The sequence below is a fragment of the Megalobrama amblycephala genome, linkage group LG22 (genome assembly GCF_018812025.1).
Source record: "Megalobrama amblycephala isolate DHTTF-2021 linkage group LG22, ASM1881202v1, whole genome shotgun sequence".
Lineage (NCBI taxonomy): Eukaryota > Metazoa > Chordata > Actinopteri > Cypriniformes > Xenocyprididae > Megalobrama > Megalobrama amblycephala.
The window spans coordinates 4,254,898-4,269,209 of record NC_063065.1 but is presented as its reverse complement, the minus strand read 5'-3'; the positions used below and the strand labels follow the sequence as shown (position 1 = coordinate 4,269,209).

The 14,312-nt window shown below is 36.9% G+C and overlaps 2 protein-coding genes across 2 annotated transcripts; one reads left to right on the top strand and one right to left on the bottom strand.

Moving 5' to 3' along the window:
- Nucleotides 1-327: 327 nt before the first annotated feature.
- On the bottom strand, nt 328-13,530 carry spsb3b (splA/ryanodine receptor domain and SOCS box containing 3b). The gene is made up of 9 exons (XM_048175560.1): nt 13,400-13,530; nt 12,190-12,336; nt 8,570-8,673; nt 5,259-5,440; nt 4,809-4,986; nt 4,535-4,722; nt 4,292-4,394; nt 1,832-1,957; nt 328-1,645 (listed from the first exon to the last, which is right to left on the bottom strand). Exons 1-9 carry the CDS (start codon nt 13,528-13,530, stop codon nt 825-827), a joined length of 1,980 nt encoding a protein of 659 aa, XP_048031517.1. The 3' UTR covers nt 328-824.
- On the top strand, nt 9,315-13,830 carry nubp2 (nucleotide binding protein 2 (MinD homolog, E. coli)). The gene is made up of 7 exons (XM_048173860.1): nt 9,315-9,459; nt 9,818-9,936; nt 11,940-12,138; nt 12,230-12,384; nt 12,462-12,572; nt 12,660-12,729; nt 13,437-13,830. The coding sequence occupies exons 1-7, from the start codon at nt 9,447-9,449 to the stop codon at nt 13,571-13,573; spliced, it is 804 nt and encodes a 267-aa protein (XP_048029817.1). The 5' UTR covers nt 9,315-9,446; the 3' UTR covers nt 13,574-13,830.
- The last annotated feature ends 482 nt before the right edge of the window (nt 13,831-14,312 follow it).

Below are 14,312 nucleotides of genomic sequence, written 5' to 3'. Positions count from 1 at the left end.
ATCATCATATTAGAATGATTTCTGAAGGATCATGTGACACTGAAGACTGGAGTAATGATGCTGAAAATTCAGCTTTGATCACAGACTTAAATTACATTTTAAAGTATATTATAATAGAAAACCATAATTTTAAATTGTAATAATATTTTACAATATTACTGTATTTTTGATCAAATAAATGCAGGCTTTCGAAAACATTAAAAATAGTAATGTTTCCAAACTTTTGAATGGTAGCGTATATCAAAATGACTATAATAATAATAATTAACAATAATAATTGTATTATTAATACTAAATAAAGATCAACAAAATTATATTATATAATATTTTACTGTAAAATAAAAACATTTGAGAAAAATAAATTAATAATAATAGTTTTATTTTACTGTGCAACTGTAAAATTACAATACTACCATGTATAGCTGTCTTAATTTCTTCATTTTCAAACATTAAGCTTTTATTCTGGTGAAAAACCGCAAGGAGACTTTAAAGCTGTATTTGATAAATACAGCTGGTTTATAAGCATTGCTTTTTTACAGTTTTTGGAAGATGGTTGGTGCGTGTTGCATTTCTTAACGCACTTAACATGAACTGATCCCGAGCTGCACTCGTGTAAATGAACTCGTGCCATGAATCACTCTGAAAGCACGGCATATATTTACTTAATTAAGTCACAGGCTTTGCGATTTTATCATTGCACTAAGCCATATTTCATGATTATTAATCATGCAGGCCTACTAATCATGAATCATACAGGTTTGGAACAACATGAGGGTGAGTAAACGATGAACTCTCCCTATATTTACAAGTAAACGTTCTGTGTCTCATGTCCAGCGGCAGCGTTTCCTCTTGCATGTCTTGCGATCCGAGGAGAAGTCATCCGAATCACTCTCGGAGGCGGAGTCAGGCCAAAAGGAGGTGTGGCCTGTTGGAGTGTAGGAGGGGCAGAGAACGCAGGAACCGGTGTGTTCCGGTTTATACACAGAACAGAGGTCATTTACCTCACGGCCATCACTGGAAACAGAGAGCGAGGGGTCACAACCGGGACAGGAAGCAGATATGTGCTGACATTCAGGGTTAGGAAGGGAGGTGGGGGCGGAGATAGGGGCGGAGCCACAGTAGAGGTCAGAAGGGGAGGAGGGATCAAGGTAACAGGCGACATCCATTATGGAGACGGAGTTTTGATAATGTGCATCATCTGGACAGGAAGCACAATCAGGAAATATGGAGGCTGAATCAAGAGGGTCGTCTTTACTACAGTAAGAACCAGGGTTATCAGAGAAGGAGCTAGAAATAAAGACACGCTCAGTGTCAGAGGGACTGTGGGAAGGAAAGGGGCTTGTGTAGATGCTGTCCTCCGTTTGTGTGGCTTTGTCCTCGCTGTTGTCTGCGCAGGCGTCTGCGCAGCCGAGGGTCAGCACCCATCCCAGCTGGTTAGACAGCAGCAGACGCAGACCCGGCGGGAGCGGCAGCACACGCAGAGCGTCTGCGCAGTTGGGCAGCATTTTGCGCAGCTGTGTACAGCACAGGTATTGTAATGTTGTGGGCGCTGAATGTGAACGGATCAGTTTCATGCTGCTCTTGGCTGCAGTCGAACAAACCATCGGAAACAGACGCTTGTTTTGCAAGTGAGTAGCTGCTATGCCTGACAGAACCAAAGGGGATAGATAGATAGATAGATAGATAGATAGATAGATAGATAGATAGATAGATAGATAGATAGATAGATAGATAGATGCAAAAGGTAGAAAAAGAAAGATTGTAGTTGCAACAGATGTTTGAGTAGGAAATACACTCATAAAGGAAAGAAAAGAGAGCATGTATGTCTTACCGATGCAGCGACGGTTCTTGTAGAAGCTCAGGGTGCCGTGCCAGCTGTCCAGATGGACTCCGATTATGGACCCTTGACCGAACCGTGAAGAAAAGTTCACCTTTGACCCCTTGTGATGGAGTTGACCTATACCAAGGTAAATGCAGATGAAGATACAGAGTTAAAGGGTTAGTTCACCCAAAAATGAAAATAATGTCATTTATTACTCACCCTCATGCCGTTCCACACCCGTAAGACCTTCATTCATCTTCAGAACACAAATTAAGATATTTTAATTGAAATCCGATGGCTCAGTGAGGCCTCCATGGCCAGCAATGACATTTCCTCTCTCAAGATCCATTAATGTACTAAAAACATATTTAAATCAGGTCATGTGAGTACAGTGGTTCAATATTACAGTTTTTCTCAGTCGCTTTGGTACATTTCTCAGATCAGAATTGAAATTCTCAAAACTACCTGTTCAATTCTCACATCATTGTGTCACTTGTGCACATCAAAAAAGCAGTTTCTCATTTCTTTGAACAAGTTGCAAATGCTTTGGTACATCCATGCAAATGATTATGTACAATTCTCTGTTGTTTCCTACATTATCAGTTGCTTATGTCATGTTGATCAAAATGTATTATATTGGGTCTCTGTTGAATAGTCTCACCCCCCACAACATTTAGGCACAAGCTCATAGCATAAGTCTTTACATGCAAAATGGTTGAACACGTTATCATAATATGTCAAGCATATTTCTATACTTTCTATATTTCCATTAGACTTTTTTCTAAATCTGTCCTGAATTGGTAAATTGCTCCCAGGTGAATCTTGACTTTCTCTAACGACATGACTCAATGACATGTTCTGTCAATAAAATACAGTACAAACAGTAAGAGAGTAAATTTGAATCTTTTCCATTCTCTTGCAACTACACTCACACATACACTAAGATGTAACTTATAATTGACAATAATTGTCATCAAAACTTTAGCCATAGTTTCCATCAGAACATCCCTCCAGAGTAAACTGTTATATTGAGAACATGACTAAACAATTTGACTGTCTTATCCGTACACAATGACACAAGGACTTGTCATTCTGATGGCACTGACATGTTCATTGACACAGATATTTACTTTTGAGAGATGAACTAAGGATTTTGAGTAAGAGAGTGGCTTTTGCAGGTTATCCATGGTGTTTTGCTATTTGTACAAATTGTTTTGAGAAATGCACTTACTGTTTTGCAAATTGTGAGTTTGATTCGAGAAATGTACCAAAGCGACTGAGAAAAACTGTAATATTATAAAGCGACGAGAATATTTTTGGTGCGCCAAAAAAATAAAAATAAAGACTTATATAGTGATGGCCGATTTCAAAACACTGCTTCATGAAGCTTCAGAGCGTTATGAATCAGCGTATCGAATCAGTGGTTCGGAGCGCCAAAGTCACGTGATTTCAGCAGTTTGACATGCGATCCGAATCATGATTCGATACACTGATTCATAACGCTCCGAATCTTCCTGAAGCAGTGTTTTGAAATTGACCATCACTATATAAGTCGTTGTTTGTTTTTTTGGCGCACCAAAAATATTCTCGTCAATTTATAATATTAATATTGAACCACTGTACTCACATGAACTGATTTAAATATGTTCTAAATATGCAGGCCTCATGGAGCCATCGGATTTCAACAAAAATATCTTAATTTGTGTTCCGAAGATTAACGAAGGTCTTACGGGTGTGGAACGACATGAGGGTGAGTAATAAATGACAGTATTTTCATTTTTGGGTGAACTAACCCTTTAAAAACGCATAAATACTACAACAAAATACCTCAAATACAGTCAAGCACTGTAAAAAAAATAATGGGGTTGGAAAGATTTTTTTGAAAGAAGTCTCTTCTGCTCACCAATGCTGCATTTATTTGATCAAAAATACAGTAAAAATAGTAATACTGTAAAATATTATTACAATTTAAAATATCTCTTTTCTATGTGAATATATAGTAAACAGTAATTTATTTCTGTGATCAAAGCTGTATTTTCAGCATCATTACTCCAGTCTACAGTGTCACATGATCCTTCAGAAATCATTCTAATATGAAACATTTCTGATTATTATCAATGTTGAAAACAGTTCATATTTTTGTGGAAACCGTGATGTATATTTTTAAAGATTATTGAATGAATAGAAAGTTCAAACAAACAGCATTTATTTGAAATAGAAATCATTTGTAACATTAATAATGTCTTTAATGTCACTTTTGATCAATTTAATGCATCCTTGCTGAATAGAAGTAATAATTACTTTTGAATTGTAATGTTTATCTAAAACTACACATAAAGGGATAAAGTGAGATTTATTGAAGTCAAAATATTACTTAAAGCTGTAAATAAAGCTAGAAATAAATGCTAAAGTATTTAAATAAATAATGTTGAATAAACTGTGAAGAGTGCAGGGGTCACATGACCTCACCTGTGTAGGACAGACCCCAGCTGTCCTCATCAGTGCCCAACAGACTGCAGAAACTATGTTTGAACTGATCCAGGTTCACTTCTGACGTCCCGATACCAACCATCTGTGCTCATGAACACACAAGATGCATATTTTTTTCCACATTATTATCATTAATGTCTTTAAAAATAATAAAGGCATGTAAAGGAGTCAGCTTAGATAATCAGTATTAGTATCTCTGTACTTCCAGTCTCCGTATCTCACCATATCCGTGCCGTAGACCGGTGATGTCATCTTGATTTCCCAGAAGTGCTGTCCGTCACTGAGAGCCTTTGCGCCCCTGATGGCGGCCGTTCCGCAGCTGTACTCCGAGTGGAAGCTCACCTTCCGGTTAGAGCAGCTCAGAGACACGGAGGAAGATTTGCCCTCATCGTCCCAAACCCAATCACATCCTTAAGACAATCATAAACACAAATTTCAAATGATAGAAAAAAAATCTCATTATGATGTTTTCTCCTCACTGACAGATGAATCTCACCCTGCTCTTCCTCTCCACAGGTGCAGCTGAGGGTGTACGGGCTGATCTGGGCGTCTGAGCTGAGTTCAGTTTGAGCTGGACACTGGCAGAACGACTCGCCCGTCACGGGCAGCACCGGGGGCATCTCCGCTGGCACACACACCGTCACGGCCTCGTACCCTGTAGAGTCAGCCTCCGACTGCACACACACACAAAACCAGTCAACCGTCTCTCTCAGAAATGACAGAAATGTCCAGGTCACATTTTAAAATCAGAGGAAATGTTATTATTAGACTGTTTTATTAGATTGTTTGAATATCTTCTTCAGCACATGCTGCGTCACTGTAAACCGATCATCTGAGACTCTGATTGGCCAGATGCCCAGGTAATGTAAAGCTGGTTCTAGTTGGCTGAAAATAAGCAGACAGAAATAACCGCAGCATGTGAGGAGAGAGTAACACTCATGTTCACCTGCGCTGCCACAGCCTGTTTGTCTTCTGGGCTGAGGGGCGTGGCTTCAGTCTCCAGGGGTGTGGTGAGGGGCGTGGCTTCAGTCTCCAGGGGCGTGGTCTCAGTCTCCAGGGGCATGGTGAGGGGCGTGGCTTCCATCTCCGGGTCATTTTCACTAACAGCATACTTATTCCAAGACATTCCTGGAACACAAGAACAGAATGAGACTGTTCTTTCTTTCTTTCTTTCTTTCTTTCTTTCTTTCTTTCTTTCTATCTGTCCCTCCATCTATCCATTTATCTATCTCTCTGTCCATCCTGTCTATCTATCTATCCGTTCATCCGTCCGTCATCTATCTATCTATCTATCTATCTATCTATCCGTTCATCCATCCGTCCGTCCGTCCGTCCATCTATCCATTTATTTATCTATTTATTTATCTCTGTCCATCATCTATCTATCTATCTATCTGTTCATCCGTCCGTCCGTCCATCTATCTATCTGTCTATTTAACTATCTATCTGTCCATCCTGTCTATCTATCTATCTATCTATCTATCTATCTATCTATCTATCTATCTATCTATCTATCTATCTATCTATCTATCTATCTGTTCATCTGTCCATCCGTCCATCTATCTATCTTTCTGTCTATTTAACTATCTATCTGTCCATCCTGTCTATCTATCTATCTATCTATCATCTATCTATCTATCTATCTATCTATCCGTTCATCCGTCCATCCATCCATCCATCCATCCGTCCATCCATCTATCCATTTATTTATCTATTTATTTATCTCTGTCCATCCTGTCCATCATCTATCTATCTATCTATCTATCTATCTATCTATCTATCTATCTATCTATCTATCTATCTATCTATCTATCCGTTCATCCGTCCATCCATCCATCCATCCATCCGTCCATCCATCTATCCATTTATTTATCTATTTATTTATCTCTGTCCATCCTGTCCATCATCTATCTATCTATCTATCATCTATCATCTATCTATCTATCTATCTATCTATCTATCTATCTATCTATCTATCCGTTCATCCGTCCATCCATCCATCCGTCCATCCATCTATCCATTTATTTATCTATTTATTTATCTCTGTCCATCCTGTCCATCATCTATCTATCTATCTATCTATCTATCTATCTATCTATCTATCTATCTATCTATCTATCCGTTCATCCGTCCGTCCATCCGTCTGTCCATCCATCTATCCATTTATTTATCTATTTATTTATCTCTGTCCATCCTGTCCATCATCTATCTATCTATCTATCTATCTATCTATCTGTTCATCCGTCCGTCCATCTATCTATCTGTCTATTTAACTATCTATCTGTCCATCCTGTCCATCTATCTATCTATCTATCTATCTATCTATCTATCTATCTATCTATCTGTCTGTCTGTCTGTCTGTCCATTTATTTATCTCTGTCCATCCTGTCCATCTATCTATCTATCTGTTCATCCATCCATCTGTCCATCTATCTATCTGTCTATTTAACTATCTATCTGTCCATCCCGTCCATCTATCTATCTATCTATCTATCTATCTATCTATGATTTGTAAGTGATTTGTCAGTAGTTCTGCAGCTGATCTGTTCTTTTCTCAGCATCAGTTCCTGTAGCCGCTGACTCACAGATGTCAGGCTTTGCCATGAACTTGTTTTGCACCGACAGACTGACTCTGACACTGTAGCCTACTTCTGATTGCTCCATATGCCACGGCTGGCAATCTGAGACGCTAGTCTTACATGCTTCATGTGATCTGCTCAGATCGCTCTGATGTTTACACTGTAAGAGTTTTCAAAACAGCCCATGAGAGTGAAGAAACATTAAAAAACCTCACCAGACCAGGCTGGCACGGCAGAAAACGTTCTTTATAAAACCTGAGCACATGCATAAACACAGAAACTGGCATGCATTTTTTCACATAAATCTGATTTCTTGATGATTATAGGTTATGAAAGCATTTCAAATGTTTCTATACCAATATATAATTGGATTGAAAGACTTGATTCTGTCCTAATGTGCACGCAACACAGCCAGGTGTTCGCTAATTGATGGATAATGTGTATCCAAAACGAGAATCCTGCCCTGGATACCTCCACCAACTGGCCAATCTTTACTTGTGTGCTTCTGGGAAATGCAATGGCGCAATAAGTTTGAATTACACTGGCATAAGCACATTTCTCATTCAATCTGCATATTCATAACAAACAAGATTGCATAAGAAGCAATGTGAGAGGAGATCATCAAGATTTTTGTTTATTTTAGCACATTTTCTAAATTTTCCACTTACATATTTCTGCATTTTTATTTTTTTTAAGTGCAAATATTGAATGTAGACAATTATTATGAGCTCATAAAACAATAAAAGAATCAGAAAAAAATGCATAAAATTGTTTAAATACAGCATGTCACGCGGCTTGACATCAACTTTGCCAAATTGTTCTTGCTATTATTATCAACAATTTTATTGTGAATATAAACACTGCACAATCATTTAAATATGAACACTTTATAATAAAGTCTCATTTGTTAACATGAACTAACAGCAATATATTTGTTACAGTATTTATTAATCTTTGTTAATAAAGTACATCTGTTCACTGTTTGTTCATATTAGTTTATTCACAAATGTCAACAGATACAATGTTGGATTTTAAACATGTATTAGTGTAATTAATATTAACTAAGATTAATAAATGCTTTATATTGTTAATTTATGTTAACCAACAATTAATAAATTAAACCTTATTGTAAAATAAGTTATCATTTATTTGAATATGTAAAGAAAATGCATATTTTATTGTGACTTTTTTAAGTGCATATACTGAATAAAGTCAATTAATATGAGCTCAGAATGCATAATAATTATAAATGAAAATTGTTTAAATGTCACATGGCCTGACATCATTATTTTGTTAACAATCATTTCAATATAAATTACATATATCACTAAAAACTAATTCCCTAAAATTCTGACATATATAAAAAATATTAACTAATTCTACTAATTATAAAAAAGATATATACTTAATATTATCATAATATCAACACTCCAAACCAATAATAATCATACATATATGATTATAATATCTCAGTAATTATTATTAAGTTAGAGTTACTATAATACATTATTATTATAATTACTATTATGCGTCTTTACATCTCTGACAACATTTTAGACTTCTATCTACTGTAGAGTCGAACATAAGTCACAAAAGTGGATTTTCAGAAATCACAATACATCCAACACAACTTTTTCTTAACTAAACTAAGACATACTTGACATGTAAACACACATACCTTGATAAGGTTTCGTAGAGTTTATTTCCTCTGCTTTAAACACGCGTTTCCATCCGGAGCTGGTGTGAATGATACAGCAGGCTCGTGTCGGTGTTGACCTACATCTACACACACAAACACACACCATAACACCGGCCAGTCGTGAATCTTACTATGGAAAAGGAGCAGTTCGTGCATATCAAATAGGTCATGCAGTCGTTGCTTGGTAACCTTCCTCGAGCGTCTTGTGACTGCTCTTAATTAATATTCATGAGCCGAACTCTCATTGGGTAGCTGAGTACCGCCTACTTACCTCGTCTCATTTTCAGCCAATCAGTTAGCCATACTGGGTAAACGTCTTAATATTCATTGTACAAAGCCTTCGCGATAGTAGGACTCGTAATTTGACAGACGGAACGGGTCGTTCTGTCTATCATCCTCATTAAGGGCCGCTTTAAGGATCAGCCCGCGCTGGCTTTCCGTCATCTTTACCTTAAACGACAAATTATCTGACCTACAGACCAACATGTACACATCAATGACGTGGTGAACTCAAAACATGAAAATAAATATGTATATTTGCATTAATCAACAGTATTTTGTCGTATTTGAAAAAAAAATATTAATATAAATAATTACTATTAATTATGTGTGAATATTTCAACCCGGCTGAAAACTTTATAAACTACAGTTTAAAAAAATAAATAATAATAAATAAATAAATACTACACTTTCGAAGGACATTAACAGGGGCGTGACTAAATCCGATAAATGACCAATAGTAACGTGAGATGCTACGCACTCTAGTATCTGATTGGACGAGCTTGTTCTTAGGCGGGATCAAAAACGCAGAACGTCATTATGACGTATAGCATCGCGGAAGTAAAAATAAACCAACATGGACCGCAGCGGTAAGTGCTATCAGTAGTACTTTATGCAATACAGCTGAATCACTTCACAACTGTCAATTTGCGTTGTCATAAAACATGGTATTATTTGCATGGTAAAACTATGTTTTTGTTTATGAAACACAACATTGTCATTTTTTTTGATTAACTAGATTGATAATATAATGATTCTGATGGACATTTATCATGATGATATTCTTTGGAGTATGTACCATGTACCATGGTATTGCCTTACAGCATCACTGTACCACTTTTGAGTTTTTGTAAGTGGTTAAAATAAACTTTAAAGAGGGCAGAATGTCTGAATCGACTTGAATGAAGTGATATAAATGAAGTTTGAACTCATGCACACGTCTTTCAGAGAAAGGAAGTCTGGCTGAGGTGAAGCACGTGGTTCTGGTTCTGTCTGGTAAAGGTGGAGTGGGTAAAAGCACCATCACCACTGAACTCGCCCTAGCGCTCATCCATGCAGGCAAGAAGGTGAAATATCACTGTATTCTATTGTATTCTATTCTGCTCTATGGTATTCTACTCTATTTAAATTCATTCTATTTTGGTCTATGCTTTACTGTTCTGCTCTATTGTAATATATTTTACTCTATTTCTATTATATTCTGCTGTTTATTCCATTCTATCCTGCTGTTTTATTCTATTCTGTTCTGCTCTCCTGAATTCTGCTCTATTCTATTATCTTCTACTTTATTCTATTCTGTTCTGTTCTGCTCTATTTTTAAATATTATGCTTTGCTCTATTCTTTTATATTCTGCTTTTCTATTATCTTCTGCTCTATTTTATTCTATTCTACTCTATTTAAATCGACTCTGTTCTGCTCTAGTCTAGTATATTCTATTTTGCTCTATTTTATTCTGTTCTGTTCTGCTGTATTCTGTTCCTTTTCTGTGATCTTCTGCTCTATTCTATACTGTTCTGCTCTATTATAATATTTTACTCTATTTCTATTATATTCTGCTGTTTTTTTTCCATTTTACCGTACTGTTTTATTCTATTCTGTTCTGCTCTCCTGAATTCTGCTCTATTCTATTATCTTCTGCTTCATTTTATTCTGTTCTGTTCTATTCTATTATATTCCATTCTATTCTGCTGTTTTATTCTATTCTATTCTGCTTTATTTGTTTTGCTCTCCCAAATTCTGCTCTATTCTATTATATACTTCTCTAGTTTAATACTCTGTTTTGCTCTATTTTTTTTCTATTATCTTCTGCTCTATTTTATTCTATTCTACTCTTTTCTATTATCTTCTGCTTTAATATACTGTATTTTAATATATTCTGTTTTGCTCTTCTATTCTGCTCTTTTCTATTGTCTTCTGCTCTATTCTATTCTGCTCTCTTGTATTATCTTCTGGTTTATTTTATTCTATTCTGCTCCGTTCTACTCTGTTCTATTCTATTCTATACTGCTCTATTTTATTCTATTTTGCTCTATTCCATTCTGCTCTTTTGTATTATATTCTGCTTTATTTTATTCTATTCTGCTCTGTTCTACTCTGCTCTATTCTATTCTATACTGCTCTATTTTATTCTATTTTGCTCTATTCCATTCTGCTCTTTTGTATTATATTCTGCTTTATTTTATTCTATTCTGCTCCGTTCTACTCTGCTCTATTCTATTCTATACTGCTCTATTTTATTCTATTTTGCTCTATTCCATTCTGCTCTTTTGTATTATCTTCTGCTTTATTTTATTCTATTCTGCTCCGTTCTTTTGTGCTCTATTTTATTCTATTTTGCTCTATTCTATTCTGCTCTTTTGTATTATCTTCTGCTTTATTTTATTCTATTCTGCTCCGTTCTATTCTGCTTTATTTTATTCTATTGTGCTCTATTCTATTCTGCTCTATTCTATTAAATACTGCTCTATTTTATTCTATTCTGCTCTATTCTATTATATACTGCATTACTGCTTTATTTTATTCTGTTTTGCTCAATTCTATTCTGCTCTTTTGTATTATCTTCTGCTTTATTTTATTTTATTCTGCTCCGTTCTATTTTACTCTATTTTATTCTATACTGCTCTATTTTAATATATTCTGTTTTGCTCTTCTATTCTGCTCTTTTCTATTGTCTTCTGCTCTATTCTATTCTGCTCTCTTGTATTATCTTCTGCTTTATTTTATTCTATTCTGCTCCGTTCTACTCTGCTCTATTCTATTCTATACTGCTCTAACTCTATTTTAATATATTCTGTTTTGCTCTATTCTGTTAAATTCTGCTTTTCTATGATCTTCTCTATTATATGCTCTTCTGCTCTATTATACTCTGCTTTATTTGAATATATTCTGTATTCCATTATATTCTGCTCTGTTTTATTTTATTCTGCTGTATTCTATTATACACTGCTCTATTTTAATATATTTTATTCTGCTCTATTATATTCTGCTTTATTTGAATATATTCTGTTTTGCTGTATTCTAATATTTTCTGCTCTATTTTATATGGTTTGATGACGTGGTGTGTGTCAGGTGGGTATCCTGGACGTGGATCTGTGCGGACCCAGTATTCCGCGGATGCTGCGCGTGGGGAAGCCGGAGGTGCATCAGTGTGACGCGGGGTGGGTGCCCGTGTACGCAGACGCCCAGCAGCAGCTCGCACTCATGTCCATCGGCTTCCTGCTGGAGGATTCGGATGAGGCCGTCGTGTGGAGGGGGCCCAAAAAAACAGGTCTGACCTTTGACATTTAACATGGCACCTGGAGTTTTTGAACTTCGGTACCTGATGTGTTCACGTCTCACATCCCCCGTCACTTTTCCAGCTCTGATTGGGCAGTTTGTCAGTGATGTGGCATGGGGCGAACTCGACGTTCTGCTAGTGGACACGCCACCGGGGACGTCAGACGAACACCTGGCCGTGCTCGAGAACCTGCGCAAACACAGAGTGGACGGAGCCGTGCTGGTCACTACACCGCAGGTAAACACACACACACACAGGTACTGTAAATCTCTTGTCTGCTGAATAACATGCACGAACATCCTTTGAAATGTCAGGCAGTGTCTACAGGAGACGTGAGGCGCGAGATCACCTTCTGTAAGAAGACCGGCGTGAAAATCCTGGGCATCGTGGAGAACATGAGTGGATTTGTGTGTCCGCACTGTTCTGTGAGTGTAAAAAACACACAGCTGTACAGGAAAATGCCTTGAACTAACCTATATATTTAAACTTTACGCTGATTGTGTGTTTTTCAGGAGTGCAGTAACATTTTCTCTAAAGGTGGAGGTGAGGAATTAGCCAAGCTCACAGGATCTGTGTTTCTAGGTAATGATTGGCCAACCTTTTTGACTTGTGTTGTTCCACTATTCACCACTTGATGGTGCACATCATCTCATTGTGTGTTTAAATGAGTTCAAGTACAGGATAGATTTGATACTTTTGTATTTGTCTGTAAATATAGTGGGGTCCAAAGGTCTGAGGCTACGGTGAACGTGATTTTACCAAGTACAGCGTGTTCCTGAAACAAAATTCCAATCTACCAATCAGATTTGAGGGAAAAGTTTAGAGTTTATGTCAAGTTTAGGCTTGCAACCAGAGTTAGGTGCTTCTACGTCAGTGTTATTAACCTATCATTTCCCTCTGACTTTAGGGATAAATTATGGGTAGGAATAGGGTTATGACAAGAATGTTGTTCCAGGATCAACAAAATATGCTGATCCAGGAACATGTCTTACTTGGCAAAATCACAGTGACCCTGAGGCTACATTGAAGATCTGGGACTTTTTCAGCCTGAAAAAGCTAAATGTTTTAGTGTCACCATACAAAAAATTAATTAGAATAAGAAAATTAGCATTCTGCACTATTTTTAGGTCAAATATAAATTTCAATTTAAAAAAAAATCAAATGTAAATGTCTGTCAGCGATTATGTTGATTTTCTTCTTTCACTGGTGGCCTCAGATTTTTCGGACCCCACTGTATATACTGTAGCTTCACATCGTTTTGTGTCTAAACACACGTTCTGTGTCTGCAGGCTCAGTACCGCTGGATCCGCTCCTGGCAGCGAGTTTAGAGGAGGGGCGGGACTTCCTGCAGGAGTTTCCAGAGAGCAGCACATACACGGCCATCTGTGATATAGCCAACACTCTCCTCAGCAGCCTGGACGCCTGAAACACCACAACACTGTCAGTTCATGGCAGAGACTGAGATGACGCTTCATGTGATGTTATTTGTTATGAGAGAATTTGTGTAAATGTTTTTTTTGTTTTTTTTTTCCTGGAGATATTATATGTTATTGACAATGCAATGAGTTTCATACTGGTGCAACTTTCAATAAAAAATACTAAATATTAAACAAATGGTGCCCTTTGTGTTCCTCATGATTGTATGTAAAAAATAAATAAATAAATGACTATAAACAATGAAAAGCTAATGACGTGTTATTATAGGCATGTTTCTTAATGCAACAAGAAAAATGCTTTAAAGGGTTAGTTCACCCAAAAATGAAATTTCTGTCATTAATTACTCGCCATCATGTTGTTCCACACCCGGAACACAAATTGGATATTTTTGATGAAATCCGAGAGGTATATGACTCGTCCATAGACAGCCACTTAACCAGCACTTTCAAGGTCCAGAAAGGTACATCGTTAAAACAGTCGACGTGACTGCAGTGGTTCAACCTTAATTTTTTGTTTTTGTGCGCAAAAACCAAAACAAAAATAACGACTTTATTTAATAATCTCTTCTCTTCCCTGTCATTATCCTTGTGCAAGTGATCACAGTGAAGGCTTCCGTGTTTTCGTCCAAATGCCGGCTCAGTATTGGCCAAAGCTGATCACGTGAGCAGCATGACGTATGCATGTGATGCTGATGCAGGAGCCGGTGTTGTGCCGAATTTCGACTCCCT